This window comes from Staurois parvus, unplaced genomic scaffold, assembly GCF_062004578.1.
Source record: "Staurois parvus isolate SC_StPar_1 unplaced genomic scaffold, SC_StPar_1.0 ptg000270l, whole genome shotgun sequence".
NCBI lineage: Eukaryota > Metazoa > Chordata > Amphibia > Anura > Ranidae > Staurois > Staurois parvus.
Genome location: NW_028318066.1, coordinates 996,178 through 1,024,132, shown reverse-complemented (window position 1 = coordinate 1,024,132; position 27,955 = coordinate 996,178). Strand labels below are relative to the sequence as shown.

General features: G+C 40.4%; 1 protein-coding gene across 1 annotated transcript in view; it reads left to right on the top strand.

Annotated features, from left to right (window-relative positions):
• The window catches only part of RBP1 (retinol binding protein 1), a 51,008-nt gene that overhangs the window by 1,182 nt on the left and 21,871 nt on the right, over positions 1-27,955 (top strand). Inside the window, exon 2 of the mRNA XM_089681532.1 lies at positions 6,574-6,752. Coding sequence (XP_089537658.1) covers positions 6,574-6,752 — 179 coding nt within the window. The remainder of the gene's footprint in view (positions 1-6,573; positions 6,753-27,955) is intronic.

Genomic DNA, 27,955 nt, shown 5'->3' with positions numbered 1-27,955 from the left:
ACTGATACACTGAAGTTTTTGTTGTTGTTTTCCTGCCCCGCACATTGACTGTCCACTAAACATGCAGTGATTACAGGCCAGGCATTTATTATGGGTACCTTTAGGCTCCTGCAGATATGCCACCCAATCCACTTGATAGTAGGCAGATCTTAGATTGTAAGCTCCAAGGAGCAGGGCCCTCCTAACCCTCCTGTATTGAACTGTATTGTTGCTGTACTACCTCCCGTAAAATTGTAAAGCGCTGAGCAAACTGTTGGCGCTATATAAATCCTGTATAATAATAATCTCAGAATGTTTATTTGTCTATGGTTACTCTTCTAGGACTTGAGACACACATTCCCTAGGCAAAGCCATTGCTGGAATGAGCAAACAATCTGATTAGATTTCCCTGGCAGATCGCTATTGTTTTCCCTAGGACAAGCTAATTTTGAGGCCTTGTGTTACCCCCCTTTTCTTCCACTGGCATAGAAATGCATTTCCAGCGATCTGAGATTGCCTATTTATGTAAACATCTGTCAACAGTCAGACTGCACATGCGTGTTGGATTGCCATCGGATGTCTATGGGCACCTGGACATAGGACTAAAATAACAATAATCCCAACCACAGCACCACCTGCCTGGAGTTTGCATGTTCTCCCTATGCCTGCATGGGGTTCCTCCGGGTACTCTGGTTTCCTCTCACACTCCAAAGACATGCTAGTAGGATAATTGCCTCCTGTCTAAATTGGCCCCAGTATGTGTATGTAATGAAGTAGGTGTAATGTAAGTTAGGGACCTTAGACTGTACACCCCTTGAGGGTTAGGGACTGATGTGAATGTACAATAAAGTGCTGCATAAATTGATGGCGCTATAGAAGTACCTGAAATAAATAAATAATCATGGATGTAATTAAGTGATAAGTCTGCCATACAAGAAGGTCTGTCAGCAAACAGATTGTACTTGCATGTTTATTTATTTCAGGTACTTATATAGAGCTGTCAATTTATACAGTGCTTTACATATATATATATATTGTACATTCACATCAGTCCCTAACCCTCAAGGAGCTTACAATATAAGGTCCCTAACTTACATTACACCTATACAAGGGCTAATTTAGACAGGAGCCAATTAACCTACCAGCATGTCTTTGGAGTATAGGAGGAAACAGGAGTACCTGGAGGAAACCCACGCAGGCACAGGGAGAACATGCAAACTCCAGACAGGAGGTACTGTGGCTGGGATTCAAACCAATGACCCTAGTACTGCCAGGTGGAAGTGCTAACCATTTAGCCACTGTGCTTGATGTCTATGGGCACCTGTAGATATGACTAAAATAACTTATAGATGAAAAAATGTGATAAGTGTGCCATGCAAGAAAGGCATCTGATTATCTTCTTCGTTCGACATTCCTAGCTCTATGCACACTAGCGTTTTTTTTTAAGGTCCTAGAAGCTGTTATTAGCGTTTTTTTCTGCTCCTAGACTGTAAATAGTGTTATCCTATGTGTCTATACACACTACTTAGGCAATTAGCAATTTCGAGCTTCAGCGCCTAGGAACAGAAAAAAAATGTTTTTGTAGAGTTTTTTGGAGCTTTTCTCCAGCAGAAAAAAGCTAAATGCTACTAAAACACTCCTAACAGCTTTTCTATAGCTTTTTTTTTTTTACATGTACTGTAAAAACACTAATAAAATGCTAAGGCTCCTAAACTCTACTAAAACGCTACTAAAACATGCTATTACCAGTGTTTTTTAACTAGCGTTTTTTTTTTTAATAAATGCATGGAGCTGAGTGACCCACCCCATTCCTGTCTATGACATTTATTCCAAACATTTGCAACATTCAGAAACCTCATTGTCAGCTAAGGTGTAGTGATGAATGGGTGGTTTCTGGGGAAAAGATGGAGAGCTTTATTAATACTTGCATGGTAATTAATTGTCCCTTACTTTACAGGACAGTTCAGCCATGCCATTCTGGCCCCTGGAGATGTACCAGCTTTCTCTTAAATGAGCAATACCCAGCCTTTTTGTGTCTGTTAGATGTCACTTTTACAATGTTTTATTTCTCTGTAGTTCAAATGGTTCTAATTTGTTCAATAACAATCTGTAAAAAGATAACAATGCTGAGATCCAGTCCAATAAACGTGTGACCCTGGGAAATTTAGGGAAACATAGCACGTGTGCAAAGGGGTCTATCAAACAAAGGCACTTAGCAGCTGTGTAATGACATCACTGCTTCACAACCTCTTGTATGCTTCATATCAATATATCAGTATAATGTCTCTTTATGCCCCGACAGTGGTGACAGTCGCAGTATTCCAGGCCGCCACATATTTTAAGTGATCAATATAGCACAGACAGCTTTATGAAACTTGTGATCTTCATTGGTATGTGGCGTGTATGCACAGGAGAGTTGTCTTTGTTTGTACCAACCCAAAATCCATAACCTTACACCAAAGTCCATAAACATCTACATGCAGTAAAAAAATATATAGCTGTGCAATCACATGCTGAAAAAATAAACAACAAAAGATCATTTTATTATTATTATACAGGATTTATATAGTGCCAACAGTTTGCTCAGCGCTTTACAATATAACGGGAGACAATACAGTAACACTACAGTTCAATACAGGAGGGTTAGGAGGACCCTGCTCCTTGGAGCTTACAATCTAGGGGGATAGATGTAAACTTTTTTTTTTTGTTGAAAAAATAACTGATGGCATAATTGCATACATGTGGCTCAGTACACAACAAAGCTGTCTAGGACCATCCAATGGTACAGCTATACCTCCGAGTACAATAAAATGAAACATGCTCATACAATCAAACAATAAAACTATACCTAATGTTCATACATTTGTCTCTTCATACACTGAAAGAAACAGAAATTCATTAGAAATGCATTATCGTATATACTGTCTATACCAGGAGAGAGCTGAATTATGTTCAAATGAATTAAGTATTGATCAACACATCGACATGTCAATTCATTCTAAACAAAATATGCCCATTTGGAGTTCTTTTTGAACCATTTTTGAATGGCTAAATTGAAAAAGAATGCATTTGTTTCATTCTTTTCATTCGGGTGACATCTCATGATGTGATAGTAGTTCAGGCCCATGGGGAAATAAGTTCAATTTTCAAATTCATTTTCTAATTCAGATAACAAATTGATCCGAATTGCATTCCTGTCGTTATTTCGAATGCACATGACGCCAGTCGATATTATCCAGCTCATGCCATTTTTCTTGGTGGGTTGGGCTAGCATCCGAAAATATCGAATCCTTCCAATTTTAAATTTGTCGGATTTGATCACGTATCAAATATATAGCAATCTTCTGGAAAAACTGCAAAATTTTTCAAATCCATCTGGACCAACAAATATAAGAAACAAATGCCAAAGATACGAAATGAATATGACAAAGCAAAATTCTTCAGTGAACAAATGCATCCGAAACAAAATGAATGTTTCCGGCGTGCACATGTCTAAACACCATACTGATTAGGGTGCTTTCAGGCCGAACATTCATTTTTAAAGGGCTGTGTAAGAACACACAGATAATTGGGCAGGAATCTTTTTAATGTATATATTTGTTTTTCTGCCCAACACAACAATGCCTGTGCATTGAGGTACATTTACAAAGTGCAGTTTCAGAGTCACTGCTCCTCAATTCATGTAATATCAAAGACATGATTTACCTCTTAAGATTTCAGTCTGTTCATCATTTCCAATCAAATTGGATTAAAAAGCAATTAAACAGAATATTAACAGCACCATTTTTGCCCTGGGATTTTTTTCTTATTAAACAAATTGAAAGAAAAAAACAGACGCATTAATAATTTAAGAAAAGGAATCTGATTGACTAGGATTAGGAAGCTATATATAAAGAAATCTTGAGCATAGTGTTTTCTTTTTTTAATGAGACATGTGGTGACCAATTAGATTTAATCTTTTATTTTTGGAAAAAACAAAAAAAGAATCTGTTTGCCATGAGCACAGTTTTTTAAGTCTTTAAAAATAGCTTAGTAAGGCCTTGGGAAGGGGGATGTTTGTTGTATGGACTGATTTTAAACTGTAAGCATATTTTCAATGTGAAAAATTCCAAGATAACTGATGTTGTTTTGCAGTGAAAGGTTTACACATAGATGGACATGGAGTAGTGCATATATTATGCTATCAGTTCATCTGCTTTGTCCTTTGTGCACTTACTATGTATTCTGAACATGTTAAACTTTAATCCTGTCTGTTCAGTGTCAGTGAAGTTTTTGCTTTTCCACATTGTATGAGCCATGGTTATATACTATACATCTCTCCAGGGAATTCGGCTACAGATCTTGCTGGAGCACATCTTGCCATCAAAGTAGTAACTACTTCATTATTTACACACCTCTTGTACATGAGGGAACACTTTTCTCATCCAGCATTCTTACATAAAAAAGAATAAATAGGCTGCGGTTATTGCAGACCTTCTTCTAGGAATACTACTTGCCTGGCTGTCTCTGGCTTCATTCATTTCTGAGACAAGAAAGGAAAGTCAGGACAAAATACTGAAGTCAATATAAACTAGCATTCATGAAGGAGAGCTTTGCAATTACAAAAGACATTTTGTGTTTATTTATATATATATATATATATATATTCAATATTCCTAATGTAAATATTCTCAGAAACCTTGTTTTTATATGCAGATAGCTATACACTCATCGGCCACTTTATTAGGTACATCTTGCTAGTACCGGGTTGGACCCCCTTTTGCCTTTAGAACTGCCTTAATCCTTCATGGCATAGATTCAACAAGGTGTTGGAAACATTCCTCAGAGATTTGGTCCATATTGACATGATAGCATCACGTAGTTGCTGCAGATTTGTCGGCTGCACATCCATTGTGTGAATCTCCCGTTCCACCACATCCCAAAGTTGCTCTATTGGATTTGGGATCTGGTGACTGTGGAGGCCATTAGAGTACAATGAACTCATTGTCATGTTTAAAAAAACCTGTTTGAGACAATTTGAGCTTTGTGACATGGTGCATTATCCTGCTGGAAGTAGCCATCAGCAGATGAGTACACTGTAGTCATCAATTGATGGACATGGTCATTGGGCAGGCTGTGGCATTTAAATGATGCTCAATTGGTACTAGGGGCCCAAAGTGTGCCAAGAAAATATCTCCCACACCATTACACCACCACCATCAGCCTGAACCCCTGATACAAGGCAGGATGGATCCACGCTTTATGACATGGTGCATTATCCTGCTGGAAGTAGCCATCAGAAGATGAGTACACTGTAGTCATCAATTGATGGACATGCTCATTAGGCAGGCCGTGGCATTTAAACGATGCTCAATTGGTACTAAGGGCCCAAAGTGTACCAAGAAAATATCCCCCACACCAGTACACCACCACCATCAGCCTGAACCGTTGATACAAGGCAGGATGGATCCACGCTTCCATGTTGTTTACGCAGCTGAAATGAAGACTCATGAGACCAGGCACCGTTTTTCCAATCTTCTATTGCCTAATTTTGGTGAATGTGTGCAACTGTAGCCTCCATTTCCTGTTCTTAGCTGACAGGAGTGGCACCCGGTATGGTCTTCTACTGCTGTAGGCCATCTGCTTCAAAGTTCAATGTGTTGTGCGTTCAGAGATGGTGTTCTGCATGCCTTGGTTGTAATGAGTGGTTATTTGAGTTACTGTTGCCTTTCTATCATCTTGAACCAGTCTGAATTTTCATCCACGCATCTGCCGCTTACTGGATATTTTCTCTTTTTTGGACCATTCTCTGTAAGTCCTAGAGATGGTTGCGTGTGAAAATCCCAGTAGATCAGCAGTTTTTGAAATACTCAGACCAGCCCTTCTGGCACCAACAACCATGCCATGTTCAAAGTCAGTTAAATCCCCTTTCTTCCCATTCTGATGCTCGGTTCGAATTTCAACAAGTCATCTTCACCACATCTAGATGCCTAAATGCATTGAGTTGCTGTCATGTGATTGGCTGATTAGCAATTTGTGTTACTAAGCAATTGAACAGGTGTACCTAATAAAGTGGTCCTAGAGTGTATGTTCATCCTTCGATTTGAAGTGCTACCAGACATTGCTTGCCTATAAAGCCTCTCTTCTTCATGCTTTGAAACCCCCATAATGCCCCTGGTTGTCACATTCCATGCGATCCAAGCTGTCCAGGTTTTGAATCACATAGAAATTTGTTTAAACATAAAACAGTATTTTTTTTAAGTATTGAATTGATTTGACATTGTGCACCATATTGATTGGTTTATTGTGATTTATTTTGACCTCCCAATTATATATCAGTGACATAATGCATATTAAGTAAATCTGAATAATACTATAAGAGCCAAAGCCTCTTTCCTTTCACTGTTAAGTCCCCACACATTGAATTAAGTGCAGTGATTACATTGGAATGTTGATCCTGAATGTACACACACACACACACACACGCTGCTATTCTTCCTTTAAGCAGGATGAAGGCCCTTAATTGAGGAGCTAGGCCATTACTGGTTGCAGGCTGCTCAGGTATGAGGGTTTCCCTTGAAAGACAATAAAATGCCTCTTCTCCTCCCTATACAGACGTCAATGTCGCTCTGAGGAAGATCGCCACTCTATTGAAGCCGGACAAAGATATTATTCAGAATGGGGAGCACATGGTGATTAAGACACTGAGCACTTTTAGGAACTACATCATGGAGTTTGATGTGGGAAAGGAGTTTGAAGAGGATTTGTCTGGAGTAGATGATCGCAAATGCATGGTAAGAATTAAGGCCAGATTAGCCCATTTCTTTAACAAAGAGTTCCTTAGTGAGCAGATTAGTTTTGTATTCTCTTGGTGTGTTAGCCTTTACTACCTCTGCTGGGAGGAGATGTTATGTATTCAGCACCCTTTCAGCAGAGCTGTCCTTGCTCTTGTTCCTTCATCCTATATAATCCTACATACTGTCAACCAACCAGTTTTCCTGGACAGTTGTATATGAAAGTGTAATCTGAATGCTAATGCTGCTGTACAGACTTCTTCCAAGGCAACAGTTCATTCAGTTAGATGAAATGACTCTTGCTTTTGAAGAAGTTTGGATATTTATGACATTTTCTTTTATCACTGGGGCACTGCTTCTCACTGGTTTAGGCACCATTCACATGGGCAGGAGCGGACTGACAACTCATGGGACCCCCGGGCAATAGGGGATCATGGGGCCCCTGTGTCCTTGCCAAAACTCAAAAAAGCCTATGAAAAAGGTACCAGGGGCATCTCATGGGGCCCCCTACTGACTCCGGGCCCTCAGGCAGTGCCCGAGTTTCCAAATGGTCAGTCCGCCCCTGCACATGGGCATTTTTCACACTGCAAATCCCAGTGGCAGGAATCTGCTGATTGACTTGGATTAACAGCTATGTGGGGATAGCAGTGGACACCAAGCCTGTACACTGCAATGACAGGCTGTTGACGGCTGCACATATTCCTGCCTGATTTCAAAGCCAGCAACCCATGGTGGCTGTGGCTAGAGATATTTTGTGTGCATCCAGCTGTGATCGCTGGCTTTGCAAACAGGCATGAATAGCTGTGCCCACCAACAGCCTGTCATTACAGTGTATGGGCCCAGTGGCTGCTGCTATCTGCATACATCTGTCAATCCCAGCAGCAGGAATTAGTAGATTCCTGCCACTGGGATTCGCACTGTGGAATGGTGCCCTTGTACCCATTCACACTAAAAGAATGTTTAAATGTTTGCATTTTTAAAGACTTCACTTGCTTTTATTTAAATGGCAAAACCTGGTCATTATCCCCACAATTCAGAATGCAGCACTTTCTTTGCTATCCACAGCAATGCGATGCAGGCCCAGCAAAAACCAAAGTATTTATTTACGTCCTAGCAAACTAAAAATATTTGACAAACCAATCAGTGTGAATGAGCCCTCAAATCCATTCAAATTTTGGCTCTGTACTGGCCTTCATGCAGTGAGAAGCACCCTTTTGTATTGCCCCTGTTTATATACAGAATGCATTGAAAGTACTATATATGCATACTTGCTTTAATAACTTTCTTGCTATGCAAGGGATTCCCAGAAAAACTGGTGCAAAAGTCATGATTAAAAGATTTGACTCTGAAACCCGCATATTCAGTACATTTCCAACAAATGGGATTTAAAAGGTGTCATCTCTACCTAGACACATAAAGTGGATTATATTCCGCTTCTATCCAGCACTGCGGTCTCCTGTATCTCTCCTCCGGCCACTGTTGTCTTCTGCCTAATCTGTTTCCAGGTACCGATCATCTACCTTTTTCACTGAGATGATTTCACTCCCATGCACACATGGAGTTCATTCACTTTGGCATTGCCAACATTTGTACGATGTGTGTACAGCTCTGTGTACAGGGCATACAGGCAGGTAATGAAAATTTAATGCAGGAGAGACGTAGTATGGGATTATTTACCTAAAACTGCACAGTGCAAAATCTGGTGCAGCTCTGCATAGAAACCAATCAGCTTCCAGGTTTTATTGCCAAAGCTTCATTGAACAAGCTGGAGTTAGAAGCTGATTGGCTACCATCCACAGCTGCACCAGATTTTGAGTGCTCTAGTTTTAGTCAGGCCATACATGGTTCGAATACCGATTTTTCGTCCAAAAATCGAAAACTTTGTTTGCTCGGTAATCCGATGGTGCCATCAATGATTTAGAAAATCAGCCGACCAAGTGCTAAAGTTCACCCATATAACAGGCAATACTTCTGTTCCTTCCAGGTCACGGCTCATGCACATATTCTTTTCGGAATAACGATCATACGATTTGACCATCATTGAGTCGAAAATCTGTAGTTTTTCACTAATTTTCCAACATGCCTGATCATCGAAAAGGGGAGGAACCACGAAAATCGGCCAGTGCCATTGACCGACTAAAAGAGCGAGAATTGGCCGATTATTCTTAGGTCCGATTTTCTGATGAAAAATCGGTTGAATTTTGACCCATGTATGGCTGGCCTTAGTAAATCTTCCCCTATTTCTCTTCTGCTTAAGCCCTCATGCACACTTGATGTTTTTACAGCGGCTGTTTTTGGCTTTTGACGTTTTTTTCTACAGCCAGTAAACCCCCCAGCATGTTATCCTATGTGTCCATACACACATAGACTGTAATCAATGTTTTTTGGCTGGAAAAAAAAACAGAACTAACGGGTTTCTAGAGGAGTTTTTAAGCTGTAAAAATGCTCTAATGCTGAAAAATGTGGTGAACAGCCACAAACCAGCATTTTTGGACTTTTTTTTTACCCCAAAAAATTTTTGTTGGTTAAAAAACACAAACGCGGAAAAACGCAGCTAATTGCGGCAAAACACCATTAAATGCTGATGCAAAAACACTAAAAAAAGCTGAAAAACACATGTGACTTTAATGTGACTTTACGCACCTAATGTTACCAGCGTAATCAAATGCGCAGTGTGCATGGAGCCTTAAAATCTTGCCTGTATGATTTTTTTTTTCTAAAGAAAATTCCACTTCAGTTTTATGAAAAAAAAATGTATATATTATTTACAGCTCAATATTTCCATAAAGACATTATAAAACGTATTACTTAGAAAATATATTACTTGGGTGTTACAAATATATAATGCAATGTTTCTGTACATTCACCATTATCACTAGGAAGTTCAAATAAAATAGTCATGACATTAATTGCAGAGTCTCTACTGATTGCAGCAAATTTGATTGTAAGAAGGCGGTTGCAGTTTTGCTCTGCAAGGTATTCCATGAAAAACTGGTGCAAAAGTCACGGTCAAACGATTTGTACCTGCTACTTGCATAGTCAACAACATGTGCTGGTTACAAAGGGTCACTCTTTTTTTTCCATTTACATGAGCCACACAAAAATAGACCTTGGTAGTTTTATGTGCCTTAAATGCTGCAACACGGTGGTTTGTATATACAGTACATAAGACATTACATGTAGATATGAGGCTAAGTGATTTTCCATGGGTTGTGTTTGGCTTTTAAATAACGTGTGTAATTTCTGAGTGACTATGTGGACATACCCATACAGATCATTTTGTAATGCACACCAGAGCCTGCTCTGCAGTTTGATTGAAGCAATTGGAACAATAGGCTTTCTATTTTATTGCAGCTCAGAGGCTGTAAAACTACTGATAAAATGTGTTGGAGTGATAATCAGCAGGTCTGCCACACTTCAATCAATATTGCCCCCAATTTCTGAGTCCTGTGCAAAGGAAGACATTACAGGAAGACTTGTTCTAGCTTCACTTCTATTGATAAAGAGTCAGAAGAGGAGGGGGTAGCTGCTCTGTCAGAGGTATTGGATGGAGTAGTGGATGCTGGACTGGGTCAATTCAGTATATAGCATATTTCCAGCTAATGCACCGCTCATCATATAGCATATATAGAATAATAATGGAGGTCTGTGAAAATCTGCAAAAAAACTGTATATTTCCCTGACTTCTGCACTGGGTCCTCCACAGTATTCATATTTATGTTGTGGGCTACATGAAACACATTCCACAGATACAGACTGGACATAAGTATTCTAATAACTAATGTTAGAAGTTACAGTTTTACTTGTAAAGAAGAAGTCATTGGCTGCTAGAATTTGATTTTCTTTTTACAGAATAAAGTGTTATTCAGGACAAAATTTAGACAGCACAAGGAAGAAGTAGAAGTCAAATCATGTAGAACAATAATCTGTTAACATTGGACTGTTACATACAGCCTGCATAGACAAATAAAGAAGAAGAGAATGTAACTTAGTTCTGTTATGTTATATGTTATAGTTTCATAGAGAAAATCTCCACATAAGAAGGAGATGAAATTGAGTCCTGGAGAATGGAATATGTGAAGGTAACGTATTTAGCATCAGTTAGGTCCATCAGATCCTCTCATGGGTCTTAGAGTGTGTATAGTCTTAGTATGAGACTACAGTCAGTGTCCAAAGGGTAATGGCCCTTATAATGGCCCACTGTGTAGGGTCCAGCATGGATCAATGAGGTAAGGTAATGATCAAGAAGAAAGTGAAAAGAAAGTGAGGGTGAGACCACGTCAGAAAAAGAAAAAGAGTTAAAGAGAGGGTGGAAGAGTTTGAGTGTCAGGGGGATTAATGTACCCTGAAATCTGTATGTCACATGCTTATGACAATGAGAAAATGAATACAAATCAGGGGGAATCCAAAAGAGACTACCCAAACAGACCATGTATCTAGACAGGAGGAGTATTTGTTGTGATATTGGGCCATCAGTTCTTCCAAACGCAGTATGTGTGAGAGTTCAGTAAACCATTCTGCAATCATAGGGGTGGTCACGGATCTCCAATGTCTGGAAATCACAGTTCTAATGGTAATTAAAAAGCATAATAGACCCCACCTGGCCAAGGATATTGTACTTGGTATCAAGGAGAGTATGAATTTGCTTTTCTTGTTAGGCCATTGTCATCTGATGCAGTACGGCATTGCCATGAGGAGCCCGTGATGGAAGGCGGTGCTCTGAAGTTTTGCATTCCACCAGCAATTGTACAACAATGGCTTACTGTTTTAGCATTTAATGTACAAGTAGTAAAACATTAGACACTCTCTTTAAAATCAGTGCAAATAATTCTCATCAAGGGGCTTTAGGTTTAATGCCAATTTTACAGGCTGTAAGTTAATGCCCAACACACTGGATTTAAAAAAAGAAATTTGCTTGGGTATACTATAGAATGACAGCAGCAGGAAACATGTGCAGTAGCCTGCAGTCCCTACTACTAAGTCAAGATCCCATGATTCTGATTAGGGAAACCTCTGGGACTTGTTTGTAGTGTAGAAGTGTGTCCACTCCTCTCCATCTACTACACATTCCCCTATTGACTTATTATTATGATACCTTGCCTCACTGGCCAGTAGGAATATGTGAGAAGCAGGTTGATAAGCTTTGACAATACCAGTAACTGTTGGGGCTTTATCCACATATAATGTACCAGGATTTGGTCCTATTTTTGTCTGTACTTTATACCTGATCGCAACTTTAATTTTGTGTCGTTTTAAGGGCTGATTCAGACATTTATGATGCATTACCATATACATGTTAATGTGGGTTATTTTGCAAATTGGTTGTCCTCAACTTAGATACTTACCTGCCCAAAACTAAACAGAAAAAAAAAGACTACCTTTAGTTGTACTTTTCAACATTTAATTCACTTTGGGTCTGACATGTAAAATAACATTACACACCTGGTGTCCAAATTGTGAGCCTTTGCCACTTATTGTGTGGCCCTCAGGGCTCTTACAGACAGCAGTCTGTTTTTGGCTACTCAAGCCAGCGAAGGAAACATATTCATCAGAGTGAATTCCAGTAGTTATTATATTAGGGTTTCTTATTTTACATTCTTACTTTTTTCTGTCTGTCTCTTTTTACTTTTTACTTTTCTTCTGCTCTTTCATAATGCATTTTGCTAAAGAAATCTCAAATGTTGCACACTAATTTTAAAGGATAAGTTCCTCCTTGGGAACATGTTACATGTTCCACCCATTTTTAGCTCTCATGCACACTTGACGTTTTTACAGCGTCTGTTTTTGACTTTTGACATTTTTTTCTACAGCCAGTAAACCCCCCAGCATGTTATCCTATGTGTCCATGCACACAGACTGTAATCAGCGTTGTTTCGCTGGAAAAAAAACCCTGAACTAGTGGGTTTCTAGAGACTTTTTTAGCTGTAAAAATGCTCTAACACTGAAAAACGCAGTAAACGAAAAAAAAATGCAACCGTGGAAAAACACCGCTAATCGCAGCAAAACGCCGCTAAAAACTAATGCAAAAAACGCTGAAAAACTCCTGTTTTTAACATGACTTTACACAGCTTTCGTTACCAGCATTATCAAAACACCCTCTGTGCATGGAGCCTTATGGTGGAAAATGTAACATGTTCCCAATGCTGCAGCTGCTGCCCAATCCCCCCTCCCTGTGACAGCAGTACGAGGAGAATTTCCCCACACTAGCTGTCACTTTTTAAAAACAGCACGCCCATGCAGGGCTCTGCCCACATTGCTGCGTCATTCAATCACAGTGTTCTGTGAATGAATGAACTAGTCTGCCTTAGTGGCTGTCCACTTGTAGTTCTCAATGAACTATCACAGTGCTGTGGAGCACCATGGTAGTTCATTGAATCCTCCTGTCAGTATGTCTGCTTGCCCATACAGCCCATACGGCAAGCAGATATACTGACAGATCTACAGGAGACCTGCATGGCATCAGCGATCTTCTGATTGCTGGTGCAATGCTTTACAGGCTCCTGCAACCAAAAATATTAAATGCACATATTTTTTACCTGCAAAAAAATGTGCATGTATTTTTACTCGCAAAAAAAATGCATGTATTATTTTTACTCGCAACAAAAATGTGCATGTATTATTTTTACTCACAAAGTGAACTTATCCTTTAAAGGGGTTGTAGGCAGAACAAATGTGAAAGCACTGACTTGTAGAGGGACTGCAAAGGCAGTGATCTCTAGCAGTCTTGTTTAATGAGTCTCTTGAAGCATGTCCTCAGTCTCCAACAACCTCTTTAGCATGTTTTCAGTCTTTCATGCTACACGTCTTCTGCCTCCGATATTTCCCCCTAACATTACATTCATTGAATATGAAATGTGGCCCATTGGTGATGTCAGGGGTGATGCTTACGTCCACCTATATCATGTACATTTACCACCACTGCATTTCACAGTAGTCTTTGCTTCTTTTGGAAGGGTATTACGTGTTTTCTAAATTCCCCATCCAAACCCATTCCTTGATATGCTATATATACATATTCTGATATAATGGAAATCTTTTAGAATTGTAAAGCACAAATAATTTACTTTAAGAGGAAAATCATTCAAGGTCATTATCTGTGCAGGAGTTATCTGTTCTTCCAGAACACAGTGGTATGATGTCTCTGCTAGTTGTAGTCCTAGTGGTCATTTCAGATGAGAATACACAGCTTTGAATTACACTGCATATACATGAACATCTGGATGAAATCAGCTAGATGCCTCCCAATGACCAGTGTAAACATTCATTTCCTCTTCAGTTTATTCACCTTAGTTCATGTTATCTCTTTACAAAAAAGTCATGCTGCCCTTGTAACTCCAATGTTTAATGTTCAGGGGTGAGCACAGGAGTTATATGTCACAGAATGAGCTGTTTAATATCCTCTTTATTTAAAGCAGAACTCCACACCTTTTTTTTTCAAATTTGCAATCGCAATGTAAATAAAAGTGCCACTTTTATTGAAGCCAGATCGTATAGATATCAGTGCTGTGACTATGAGTGCTGCACCCTAGACACAGCAGTTTTTATACTCCTAAATGGCCTCCCAAAGCATGAGAATGGGCCAAATCAAATTGCCATCCTTGTGTGAGAATGAGGAACCATCAGCTGTTCCACAACTTGCTTCCATTCTGTCTTTATTAGATACTGTAAGTCATGGTAGATTGAAAAATGGGGATATACCAGGCTATCTTCTGGTTTGTGAGGTACCCCGTTTTTTCACCTTTATATTTTTCCAAGTATTTGTCAAATTGGGATTCTCCAACTGTGTGCTCCCATAATCTTTCACAATTTCTGGCACAGAGGCAGTTTTCTCTTATTCCTACTGCTCTGACCACTAGTGGGATGTTGTCAGGTACCTCTTTTGTAGGGTGTTAATATCCCCTTCAAGTTCAGGAAAAATAGTAACATCATTTACTTTCGACACATTTTCAGGACAGTTACCAAAACAGTGGAAAAATCACAGCCCAGTATTTCACTGTGTAACAAAATCATATCCACACCCACGACATGCTTTGCAGTTTCACTAGGTGTTGTCACAGAGAGCACGGCACTAGGGTAGGCTTTAGCTTCGCTATGTACACAATGTACTCCCATTCTGATACAAGTTTGATAGAGGCCACAAGACTGGTTAGTAGTTATCCTCTAAGTGTAAGATACTCCAAATATAGTAGTCAAAGTAAGCATTTTGGGGGGCTCCATTTTTAAAAAAAAGGGTGCTAGCATGTTAGCCCACTGCTCCTTGGGTAGCTTCTCATATTCCACAAATCTATTCAAAAAGCAGATGTAGGCTTCCTCATTGACATCTAGGGACCATTTCAATAAAGCATTCAGAACCAGCTGTTTAGGTGTAGACATCGGCCCCTGTAGTACCATCTGCCTCTAAAAAAGGGCCTGAATATGCTGCTTTAGAGACAGGTTAATTTGCTGTTTTCCCCCTAAAAAAGCCTGGTATTCTTCAGTCAGCTGTTGCATCATCTGTTGCCTGTAGTCTTCTGTTGGTAAGCAAAAAAACTAAAAATTAATGGGATACGCTGTTGAAACAATACTCTGGGGAAGATTTATCAATTCTGTTGCACAGTATGACAATGCTAAACAGAAGCAGTGAGACAGAAACAAGACAGATTTAAGTTGGGTGCACATGGATGGTTTTTGCTAGTGAAATTACTCTGCACTTACAGTAAAATGAAGAGGATTAGCCTTTGGTGAATCCAGCACATTGTCTATTAAACCTCAATATATTACCCAACCAGATTGAAATCTATGGGAGCCAAATCTTGTTATTATTTTTCTGGCCTCTTCAAGGCCAATTTGTATGCTTATGCTTTTATTGCAGCTTGCAGCTCCACATTAAAAATACACATTTCCTTTAAATAACATGTTTTGGAGATGCCATAAACCTGAGGGAAATTGTGGATCCAGTAGGATTTACTTCTTTAAAATTCCATTAGGTTGCAGCAGTGACATTAGAGGTAGCACTAACATCTCCAGATGATAGATCACTGGCTGACTTCTGGGTAGCATCATTGACCAGTTAGGGTCATAATCATGTTTAATCAGTGACATTGCCCAGGATCACTGGCAGCCTGTTTACATACAGCATCCTGTGGGGATCTCTTATTTCTGGCAGGAGTAGCAGCAGGTGAAAATTGTCAGACATGGCTGGTCATTGTGGCTCAGGTCAACATCGTTGCCATCACTCATCATGTTCCATGTTGATTAAAATGTTGACCTGCCATCATGATGACTTGCTGATGACAGCGCTGCTACTCCTGTTTGGAAATTACAGATCCCCTGCACTGCTGGAATGTAAACCGCTCTAAGATTCCTGGGTGACATCACTGACCAAATATATGTAGCACTATCCCCTTAAGGGTTGCTTATTCATTTTTGGGTTCCCTGTCAATCTGGACCTCTTTATGAAAGCCCAACCTCTGCTGATACCACCGCACTTTTGTAACCCGAATAAGTCACCACTGAAAAAGGGAATCACACACAAGTTAGTGTAAATCAATATGAAGTTTGTATTGAATTTGAACGTAGCTTGTTGAAAAACAAAACACAAAATAGCATTGGCTAATATATTAGCATTATAATCACTCTTGTCAACTTTCAGTAAAAGTATCAGCATCCACAGAAAAGTACCAGTAACTGTTAGCAGGCTTCTTTCAGAAATAATCCACTGCCTACAATCTGAGTTGACTGTTGAATCCCCAGCGAGCGACAACAACTATCAATAAATGGGTAAGCTCACTGCGGGTCCTCAGAACCTGATGGCAAGGATTGGATTTGAAAATGGAGAGAGCTCTCATCTATAAATCAACCAATGTCCCTTTAAGAACAATATGGAGTCTTCTGCACGTTAGTTGGGGCCCAATTGGTGTGAAGATGATCTAAGGTATAGATAATAGCTAATAAGTACTTCTCTTACTGGTGGTGAACCGATGTAAAGTCCCCTTTAAGGCACTAAACAAGGTCAGATTTGAAGTAGTAAAGTGTAACAGTTGGCATAAGTGTCTGTAAGCAAGAACAACTCTCTCTCTGGGTGACAAGGGCCACAGGCAATAGTAGTAGAAATCCCGTTCAACTGGGAATGGTAAATTGCTATTTCAGTGGGCACTGCTGTATTGTGGCCTGCAGCTGTGTCCTGCAGTCAGCTTGGATGATGAGACTGTAATGCAAATGTGTTTCAACTGTGGGAGAACTAGGCCACAAAATAGGGTAACTAAGTGTAATGTCCGCAACTATGTGCAGGTAGATAGCCAATGTGATGAAATTGTCAATGTTCTCTCAGTTAGTGGGTGTATGGAACACTCTCACCCTATTAATGGTGTTCGAAAGGTCTTTGTGGCCCATCTTTTCTTGCAGATGGGGGCCCCCACAGACTCTCCGGTCCCGATTCGGTGTCCTGGCTGGTTTCTGCTTGCAGTTTGGCTCACTGGTCAGTGAAGCAAGGCTGACGATCAACAGACTATTTCTGCTTCTCCTCCCTCTCGGACTCTGGCTCCGCGGCCTGGTCCAACACTCCAGCAGTCAGCACACTTCCTCCTCTCTCGCTCTTTTCCCTCTCACTTCCTGGTCAGTATCCCAGGATTTTAGTTATATATGCCCTGCCCACATGCAAGCTCCTCCGAGAAATGTAGTTCCCAGGTACACTGTTCTTCAGTGAAATCTTGCAATTCAGAATACAAGTTCCACATGGCTGTTCTTCAACATGTGCCTGCTACTGTTCTGCAGGACACTGTCATCTAGTGTTGGCTTAAACAATCTGCATTAGACATTTATAGCAGGGTGTTACTGTGACAGGCGCGGCGTCGCACCCCCAGCCCTTCTCACCAACTCATGACCAAAGGACTAGCCAATCTAAAACCGCTCTGTCATGTGTATAACAATGCCACGCTCAGCTGCACCCTGCACAAAGATTTTCCAGCTCACTGGACCACAATCTATGTGCTGCAGCCTGAGAGCGATTGTTACTGGGTCAGGTTAATTACGCAATTAACCCTTCACACTGCCACCATCACCTTTTTTCATACAGAGGGGGAAACTCACCAATCTTAGCAGTAACACTATGATGTTTGAATAAGCATCTGTATACACACTGTCACTGCAGGCAGATGTATGCAGAAGTTTAAAACACACAGTAGCGCTCTTCAGAGACAGGGATTCTTAGTTTGCATTAAAGAGCTTTCGAAACAGTTCAACACTTTTCAGAAAATAAGATTTATTACTAAAAAGGTCAAAATGGTGCAATAAAAATATTTACAGAAAAAGATGTAGCCAATATATATATATATATAAATACAGAGAGCAATAACACAACCAGAGAGATAACAGAAAGAAGTTTAGAGAGGTAGAATACTTCCTAGAGTCCTGGTTTAAGCAGATTCAAGTGTCCTGAACAAAAGGGTACCGTTTCTCCCAAAGTTGGTTCCTGATGTTAAAAGGGAGATCTCTTCATCTTTTTTCTCCAGGCCTGATAGCATATTTTCTAGTCCTCCAGCAGGGGGCGTCTACTGAAGCCAAAGGCCAATCGCCTCATTTGGGGAGGGGGTTTTAGGCGGAGACCCAGGCTAGGACCAAAATCCCTCCCAAGTTATTCCATGGTCAGTAACCTTCCATAGGTACATGTAGCATCCCATCCACTGGTAGGATAATATGCAGAATGATATTCTGAACATCCAGACTCCAGATATGACATATCTGCTTGGGACGGTTAAGGAGATATCGCTTTCTGCTCTCGGCTAGACGTAATCTAGGGATGTAAGGTATCAGGTGACTCGCATTAAACTGACCTATCTGAATATATGCTTTGTTTCATTGTACGTATTTCCTGCTGAAAGTTATGAAATTGTAGGAAAAAGTGGTTTCAAATGGGATGTAGGTTTTACTGCTATTCGGGAATGCTTTCAGGTTCAGTGACTGACGGGTTTATAGCTTTATGATCAGCTCAGAGCAAGAGTCTGCCAGACACTATGGCACCAGCTAATTGGGTTTACAACCATGAAGTGTATCCAGCTGTGCCCGATGCACTACTGAACTCAGCACACACACAGACCACATGCCATACAACAAAAAGGGAGGGGGGGACTGATTTGGAGTGAGAATGACACAAGATGGAGGATCTTTAGCAACATGGTTGTCTGCGTGCATATCTGTGCGCACGATTGCTACAGTTACATATTAAGGTTTGGCCGGGCACACTCACCATATACAGTATATGGCCAGTTTGTTTGCCCTTTTTTGAAGACAGTTTGAGGAACTCATCTTCAACCTGAAGCTCATTCCTACTAGTGAGCATGAACTTTTTTAAAGTTGCTGGACAGAATGAACATGCTTACCTTGATGCAACATGTATAAGTGTAGCTCTACCCCTGTAGGAGCCACTGAATGATGCTTTTCCTCTGGTGCTGCCTTGACCATTCAAACTCCTCAACCCTTCTGACACTCTAGGTTCAGGCATGGTTAAACCACAAATGCTCAACAAACTAATTACCAATAATACCCAGTAAAAAAGAGCAATGGATACAATATTTCAATAATCACAACTGTACATAATATCTCAAAGATGGCTCAAATTAGAATTTAAGGGATTACAAACTATTTACAGCAATGTACACAATTTGAAGGAATATCCAATGGTAACACAAACTGAATATCAATGCTTGAGTAATGTCAGCAGACTTTGCATACCCTCTGTGCATCAATGGTGCCTTTTGAGAGTGCAACACTGGTTGTGGGGGAGAGGGTTAAGAAAACTGCCAGCTGCATTGTGACCACTGGTGCATCACAATGGAACCACATGAATGCTTTTTTATGGATATGTGTATAAAGGAGGGGTGCCCCTTCACATAAGTGAAAAGAAGTTGTGGATATGGAATAGAGTCAATCTAAATGTTGGGTATAGTATCTTCTGCCAGCATGTTGGGACCCTTTTAAAGGTGAAAAGTAATGAAGAATGACAGAGTCAGATCTGAAGACAGAACTAAGGGAATAGCCAAGCAAGGATTCCTTGATTGATTTGGATAAGCCAGTGTCTGCTAGCAGTGTCCTTATACAACTGGGTAAACAGAAAGGTAGGCAGCTACCCTCTCACCAATCTTTTACAGATATAACTCCAGCACTTCAGGATGAGCTGAGCAGTTCTTTATAACTGCGCAGGGGAAGCAGTGGTGATAGAGCAGGCTGCTGGTGTGCTGACAGCCATGACGGATGATGCTGAGAAGGGCTGTAAGGATTGTGGGATAGTGGAGAGTGGCTTTGATTATCTGCAGTGAAGCTGCACAGATGAATTAACGGTGTGTCACTACCACCAACTGGTCTGCCAAGTTCCAATGCAACTGGATGCAAAGCAGCAGCCTCCAACTGTCCTCTTTAATGTTCCTGGGATGAGACAGCAAGCCCCCCAGAAGCAGTCAAATATATAAGCTCTCCATAATCCTTAGTTACGAAGTGGCTCTAAAATACAATGAGAATTGACTGCAGAACTACAGGTCCCAAGATCCCGTGCTCTGTTCAGGAAGAACAGCTCCCCTCCTCTATAGGCAAGAAGTGATGTAATGGTCTGTGTCCTGGACATTAAAATGGACGTAGGTAGTCTATGGCTCTCTTTGATAATGTCCTCTCCATTCCATTTTACAGTAGCCAGCACCTGGCTACATTAGCTTTGATCCATGGATTGGTAGGTCTCCAGATAAAGACAATAACCAATATCCTGAAAGGAATATCCTACCACTGAACTGAGTATTAAGTCTGATAGGTGTGATTGAGAGGCATACAAAGAAAAAAAAGAAAAACAAAGAAAAAACTGGTGATTGAGAGGCATAATTTAATGTTGATTGATTTGCTCATCTATACATTTAATGTTATCCTCATATGTTGTGTTAGAGAAATACCAGGTTAAAGGCCTTTAGAAACCCTAACAATGAACTTCTCTACTTTTGGTCTACTAAATATACCATTGAAAGTGTTTTATTATATCTGTTATTATGTGCAAAAACACCAGCTGATTTTGCCATAAATATTGTGAGCTGATAACATCTTGTGCTTATACACAAATTTATGGAGAGGAAGGGGAAGGAGAGGTCTGTGTTCTTTGTGCTGCATCTGAAATGAAGTAGGCAGGGCTGACAACCCATACTTTGGAATTCAAAGCTAAAAATACACTGTGTTGTCATGTCAAAGAGGAAGCTAGGCGCACACTATATTTAGGTCACATCAACAGTGTTTTCTTCTGTAATTGCAGCATGTGTAAAGGATAAAAACATGAGGAGGTGTGACATATTCTAGAAATGTACCAAATTTTTTTACCATATAAAAACATTTTATAAAAAAATGTGTAAATAATAAAAATATCAAAATGCCATTTTTCTATTTTGAACCATTTGTCAGCTTATAATAAAAAAATGTGCAGTATATTTTTTTTTAAACAGTGTACTAAATAAAAGACGTTTGTCTATAACTTTGAAGTCCCAGGTGCCAGTTATGTTGATCTGAGGGCTGCATGGGGGTGGAAAATATTTGACAGAGGTGAGGCATAGGAGAGGTTGGTCAGCAGGTGAGTGGAGGATCGGTGTGGAGGGTGTTTTAGGGTCCATTCACACCACAGTGTCCGTTCAGCACAGGTAAACGCATGTGCACTGATGTGCATTAGTATGCCTCACTGTGTTGCATTGTTTTAACATGCAGTTTTATCCTCACTTTCTAGAACATGCAAAGGGTCTACAGCACAGCAGGGGATCCAAACTTTTTCTGGACTGCCATTTTTCCTGTGCATTGAGGAGTGTTGTGTTGCACTGATATACTTTACCATGTGTTGTGTTCAGCTGAAAACAGTAGGGCTTGCTCTAATTTTTTCCAATGCAAACCAGCACATATCAAAACAACACATGTAGTGTGAACTGCCACATACCTTATTTTTTACAGGTCCTTGCCTTGGCATACGTTGAAAAAAAAGGTGCCAGCTCATCTGGTGTGAATGGACCCTTGAAGAGCAGGGTCCTGGCAGAGCAGCTTTGGAGGTCAGGGGGCAGGTTGAGTTAGATGGGTTTGTAAGGAACAGTGCACTGAGAGCCAGCAGCGGAGGAAGGATGAGGTGAATGCCAGGGCCGGTAGATTGAAAACCGCTGTGCAGTGAATGGGTCAATTTTTCAAGGAGTTGCAGTTTATGGTGGCCATGCAATGTTCATGGTAATTGGACACTGGAATTAAAGCTAACGTTTACTTTAACATATTGTGGATACAGTGCCAGGGGTATAACTTACCTCTAAAGAAGTGGGTTTCTTGTCCTGTTGGCTGCAGCTTACAGTGAAGATCTTCCCTCCACTGACACTGGATACTCCCCACAGCGGTGATCTTCTCATGCTGAGGGGGTTGAAATCAGTGACTGGGACTGTAAAGCATCTACACCATTCACCCTCATCGTCCTCCTCTCTCATTGATTCACAGAACTTGTAGCATTCATTTGCACAAAATGCAAAGCTCTCTGTGAATGGAGGAGGCTGATCCTGTCATTCATCTACCTATCCTTCATTCAAAGAACTCTTGCATTCTAGGAAATTGGTGAGAGAGAAGGAAGGGAAGACTAATTACAGCCACTGATCTTAAAGGCCAAGTTTAATAAAAGTTGAAAAAAAAATCAGCACAAGGGACAATGTGGAGTGCACCATGTGCTGATAGCTTCTGCTTTCATTGAAATCATCCATCCTCCAATTGCCCCCCCCCTCCCACACGCGCACCCCTGCCAACATAATTTTATGGTGCAGTAGGGGTTAAAAGAGCCAAGGGACCTGTTGTATGCACTCATCAAGAGTGTTGGCTATGCCCACCCTTTCAACACCTACCTCCTCCATCCATAGAAGCTGTATTATAGCTTCTATGAATGAAAAACGAGTTATTAATGGATAGGTGGACTAAAGTTCCACCTCCTCCATTCACAAGTCAGGTTTCATTACTAGAAGCTGTAGTATGGCTTCTTGATGAGTGCATATAACAGGTCCACTTTTTTAACCTCTGCCACACCAGAAGATTATGGCAGTAGGGATGGGGGGGGGGGTAATCAGGGGATTGATGATTCTAACGAAAGCCATCACCACAAGGGATGTATCACATTAATTGTAAGTAATGTCCCTTGTGCTGATTTTTTTTTTTTTAATATTATATGTTTTAACTGAACCTAAATTTTCAATGCCGCAGCGCTGCAAGATCACTCATGTAGCAAACCTCCAAGCTTAAATATAAAATGATGACGAGGGACCAGGGGCGGACTCACAACTCATGGGGTCCCCGGGCAATAGAGGATCATGGGGCCCCTGTGTCCTTGCCCAAACTCAAAAAGGTACCAGGGGCATCTCATGGGGCCCCCTACTGACCCAGGGCCCTCGGGCAGTGCCCGAGTTTCCAAATGGTCAGTCCGCCCCTGCGAATAACACATTCACAGTATGTAGGCAAAGGACACATCTCTCCTACAACATCAGTTACATAAACCACAAAGATCATTGAATAATTAGCTGAACCATACCACACGCTTTTTTGACCCTATTTTCCCTTTATATTTGTTTTTCTAAATAACAAATGCAGTAATATGCAAGTTGGTTAAAACGTTTAGTGCAGCATAACACTTTTGGTAGTAAAATAGTACATTAAAATGTACATTAGGGATGTACATATCAGACCAAAAAGAGGGACAACTGAGGCTGCACAAGGGACTGAGGAATTTTGTCTTAAATAAGGAAATTCCCTCCAAATGAAAGTTGGTAGCTGTGGCTGCAGGGAGTTTCAGGCAGGGAGCATCTGGCAGCAACAAAAGGAAGATTTCTACAGTAAGCAGGAACCAGCAGGACATGGAACACACTTCATTAGAGGCAAGTTCTGTCCCTGGGGCTGTATCCACAACATTTTTAACTAGTGTACTTTGTTACATGAGATTTTATAATACAGCCCTCCAGAACACTAGAATACATCCTAGGTTACAAACATATATAATTTATTAATAAAAATGTAGCACTAACTCCCAAATGGACTGCTGAAAATATACGGGAACCTGTCTAGAAGCTGTCCACCCTGTTTCCAGTCTTGAGCACACCTAAAAACTCAAGCTCCAGCCTAGGTGGTCTTTTTGTTAAGATTTATTCCTGGTCTTCAACAAAATGCAGGGAGGGGGTTGGAGGACAGCTTCCTGAAAAATCTTGTCTCAGCAGTATTGGGCCCTATAGTAACAGAAGAAAGATAGTAAATCTATGACCCTATTAGAGACAGTCATAGTTCTTGAGCAACTTCTGGTGTCTCACCCTCAAGAAGGATTGGATGCGGTTCAAACATATATGTGAACTGGAACTCAGGCCCTCAACCTACAGCACATGCTGAGGTGTAGTCACAGTAGCTCTCTGGAACACACACACACAGGCTCTCTCCCAGGGGGGAAGCCCCAGGGGAAGAGTGCTCTGAACAGATCACCTGAAACATTTACCTTCTCACTAGCCACACCTTCTGGGTCAGTCTCCCAGGGATTGGCTAATGTCAGATATATATTCATAATCCAGTGACTGATCCACCACACTTACAGATTCCATTTTCCTAAAAAGGATATTGTACATAAAAAAGCCATATTCCTAAATTTTACCAGCCCAAGGCAGGGGTGCTACACAACCAACACAGTCACCGGCCACTTTATTAGCTACACCTGTTCAATTTCTTGGTAACACAAATTGATAATCAGCCAATCACATGGCGGCAACTCAATCCATTTAGGCATGCAGACGTGGTGACGATGACTTGCTGAAGTTCAAAGTGAGCATCAAAATGGGAAGGAAAGGGCATTTAAGTGACTTTGAACATGGCATGGTTGTTGGCTCCAGACGGGCTGGTCTGAGTATTTCAAAAACTGCTAATCTACTGGGATTTTTCACGTACAACCATCTCTAGGGTTTACAGAGAATGGTCCGAAAAAGAGAAATATCCAGTGATCAGCAGTTGTGTGAATGAAAATGCCTTGTTTATGTCAGAAGAGAATGAGCAGACTGGTTCAAGATGATAGAAAGGCAACAGTAACTCAAATAACCAACAGTTACAACAAAGGCATGCAGAATACCATCTCTGAAAGCACAACACGTCAAACCTTGAAGCAGATGGGCTACAGCAGCAAAAGACCACACCGGGTGCCACTCTTGTCAGCTAAGAGCAGGAAACAGAGGCCACACTTTGCACAGGCACAGAGGAGAATGGACAGACTGGTTGCTGGTGATGGTAGGGTCAGAATTTGGTATAAACAACATGAAAGTATGGATCCAGCCTGCCATATATCAATGGTTCAGACTGGTGATGGTGGTGTAATGGTGTGGGGAATGTTTTCTTGGCACTACCTAATAAAGTGGCTGGTGAGTATACTTCACATAAAAATGGTGCCTTCGAATAAAACTGTGTTGTTGATGTCACTGAACATTCTAATATCCATTGTATTAATAGTACTATTTCACTCAGAGAAACTGGTGATGGTGAACATGTTTCACATACATATGTGCTTCTTTAGGACAGAAATATAGTGGATGGTATCATACTTTTGTCACCTTAGATTATTCCTGTGTTCTGGAGTGCTGTATTTTAAAATCCCATGTAACAAAATACTCCAATTTGCTGTAAAAATTTGGGATGACAGAACTCCTTATTTACCCCTATAGTTTGATATGCAACAGTTTTAACTAAACTTCAGCTTTAAGGAATGATATATACAAACATACTGTAAATACATTAAAAAACTAAAAATATTCCCTTCCCAGATTAAGCCCCATGTCATAAAAATGACATGGATGCCATTTGTGTTTACCGCATAAGAATTGATTGCTCACATAAGCGAATGCAAAGTTCCTGTATGCATAATGCAAAGTATGAAAAATGTTGCCATCAGGGTAACTTGTGCCTTCGCCAATATGAACTGATCTTATCTTATTGTTATTCTATCAATTTATGCAAAGCAATTTTTTCCCTGCCTGTTTCACAATGCCGTGCCAAAGGGTAGTAAAGCATTTTACATTTAACTATAGGAATGCGCTAGAAACAACAAAACTTCAATAAACTGCATAAATCAGTGTAAGATCAAATAAAACATTTCACATATAAATAATTAAATAGATCATAAAGTGTTCAAATAATCAATCTGTGAAAGTCCAAAGTCCTAATTAAGGGTGTGGCGCTTTTCTAAACAATCTTTTACTTTTTAGTAAAACATTTTAATCTGAGCTTTTCTGTTCTGCTGCACTACTTGAAAATCCCACTTATGTGATATCATTTTAATCAGCAGACTTATATTTTTGGGGTTAATATATATTTTGTGCAAATTGCATTAAAGTTGTTTTGGGAAACATACAGATCAATCTAATGTTTTTCTAATGTTTCAATATTTCTTCCAGCTAAAATATTTTGGAAATAAAATCATATGTATTCAAATCTGCATTTAAAGCTGAACTCTTGGCATATATTTATTTATTTCAGGTACTTATATAGTGCCGTCAATTTACGCCGCACTTTACACATATATATTGTACATTCACATCAGTCCCTAACCCTCAAGGGGTGTACAATCTAAGGTTCCTAACTTGCATTCATACATACACATACTAGGGCCAATTTAGACAGGATCCAATTAACCTACCAGCATGTCTTTGGAGTGTGGGAGGAAACCGGAGCATCTGGAGGAAACCCACACAAGCACAGGGAGAACATGCAAACTCCAGGCAGGAGGCGCCATGGTTGGAAATCGAACCCATGACCCATTTACTGCAAGGCAGATGTGCTAACCACTAAGCCACTGTGCCGCCCCATATATAATAGACATATATAATACACACATGCAAAATCTGTAAACTTTAACACGTTATTAAGTATTTTTTCAGTGCAAGCAATATAGGTACCTAAATTTGACCTGTATCAGTCTCTTGCAGTCCCTGTACAGCAGTGCTGGCATTTGAGATGAAGAAGCAGTACAAATAAATGAGCAGTTCATGTGCTGACAAGAAGCATGCTGGTAGGAAGAGAGAGCAGAGTAACAGAAAGATGAGCTCATTACTGGCTGGGGCAGGTCCAGGAAAACCTGGGCTAAAAAATAGTGAGTTGAATGATACTGGCCGTCAGACTGAGTACATCTAGTGGCAGCAAATAAGTACTGTGGGGGAGGGGAGCTCTATATTGGAAGTGAAAATTACATTTGCTTCTTTTATTTTATCTTTTAATGGGCTTTTCGGGTTTATCTTATTTTTGGCTGATGTTCTGCTTTAAAAATACAGCTAATGATGTAATAATTACAGAGCTAGATTTGTGTCTTGTACACTCACTGGCCACTTTATTAGGTACACCTTGCTAGTATCATGAAAATATTCCCCACACCATTACACCACCATGGCCAGCCTGAACCATTGGTGCAAGGCAGGATGGATTCATGCTTACATGTTGTTTATGCCAAATGCTTACCCTACCATCTGAGCTGAAATCGAGACTCATCAGACCAGACAGCGCTTTTCCAATCTTCTATTGTCCAATTTTGGTGAGCCTGTGCAAATTGTAGCCTCTGTTTCCTGTTCTTAGTTGACAGGAGTGGCACCTGGTGTGGTCTTCTGCTGCTGTAGCCCATCTGCTTAAAGGTTTGACATGTTGTGCTTTCAGAGATGGTATTCTGCATACCTTGGTTGTAACAAGTAGTTATTTGAGTTACTGTTGCCTTTATATCATCTCAAGCTAGTCTGCCCAGTTTCTTATGACATCAGCAAGGCATTTTTGACCACACCTGCTCCTCACTGGGTATTTTATCTTTTTCAGACCATTCTCTGTAAACCCTAGAGATGGTTGTGCGTGAAAATCCCAGTAGATCAGCACTTTTTGAAATACTCAGACCAACCCGTCTGGCACCAACAACCATGCAACGTTCAAAGTCACTTAAATTCTCTTTCTTCCCCATCCTGATGCTCAGTTTGAACTTCAGCTAGTTCTCTTCACCACGTCTACATGCCTAAATGCATTGAGTTGCTGCCATGTGATTGGCTGATTAGCAATTTGTGTTATCAAGCAATTGAACAGGTGCACCTAATAAAGTGGCTGATGAGTGAATATCAGCTTTTAATCCAGATTTAAAATGATGAAGTTTTGACTTATTAAAGGAAATCTCTGTTTAGGCAAGGTTTCCTCTGCTTGTGTTCAGCTAC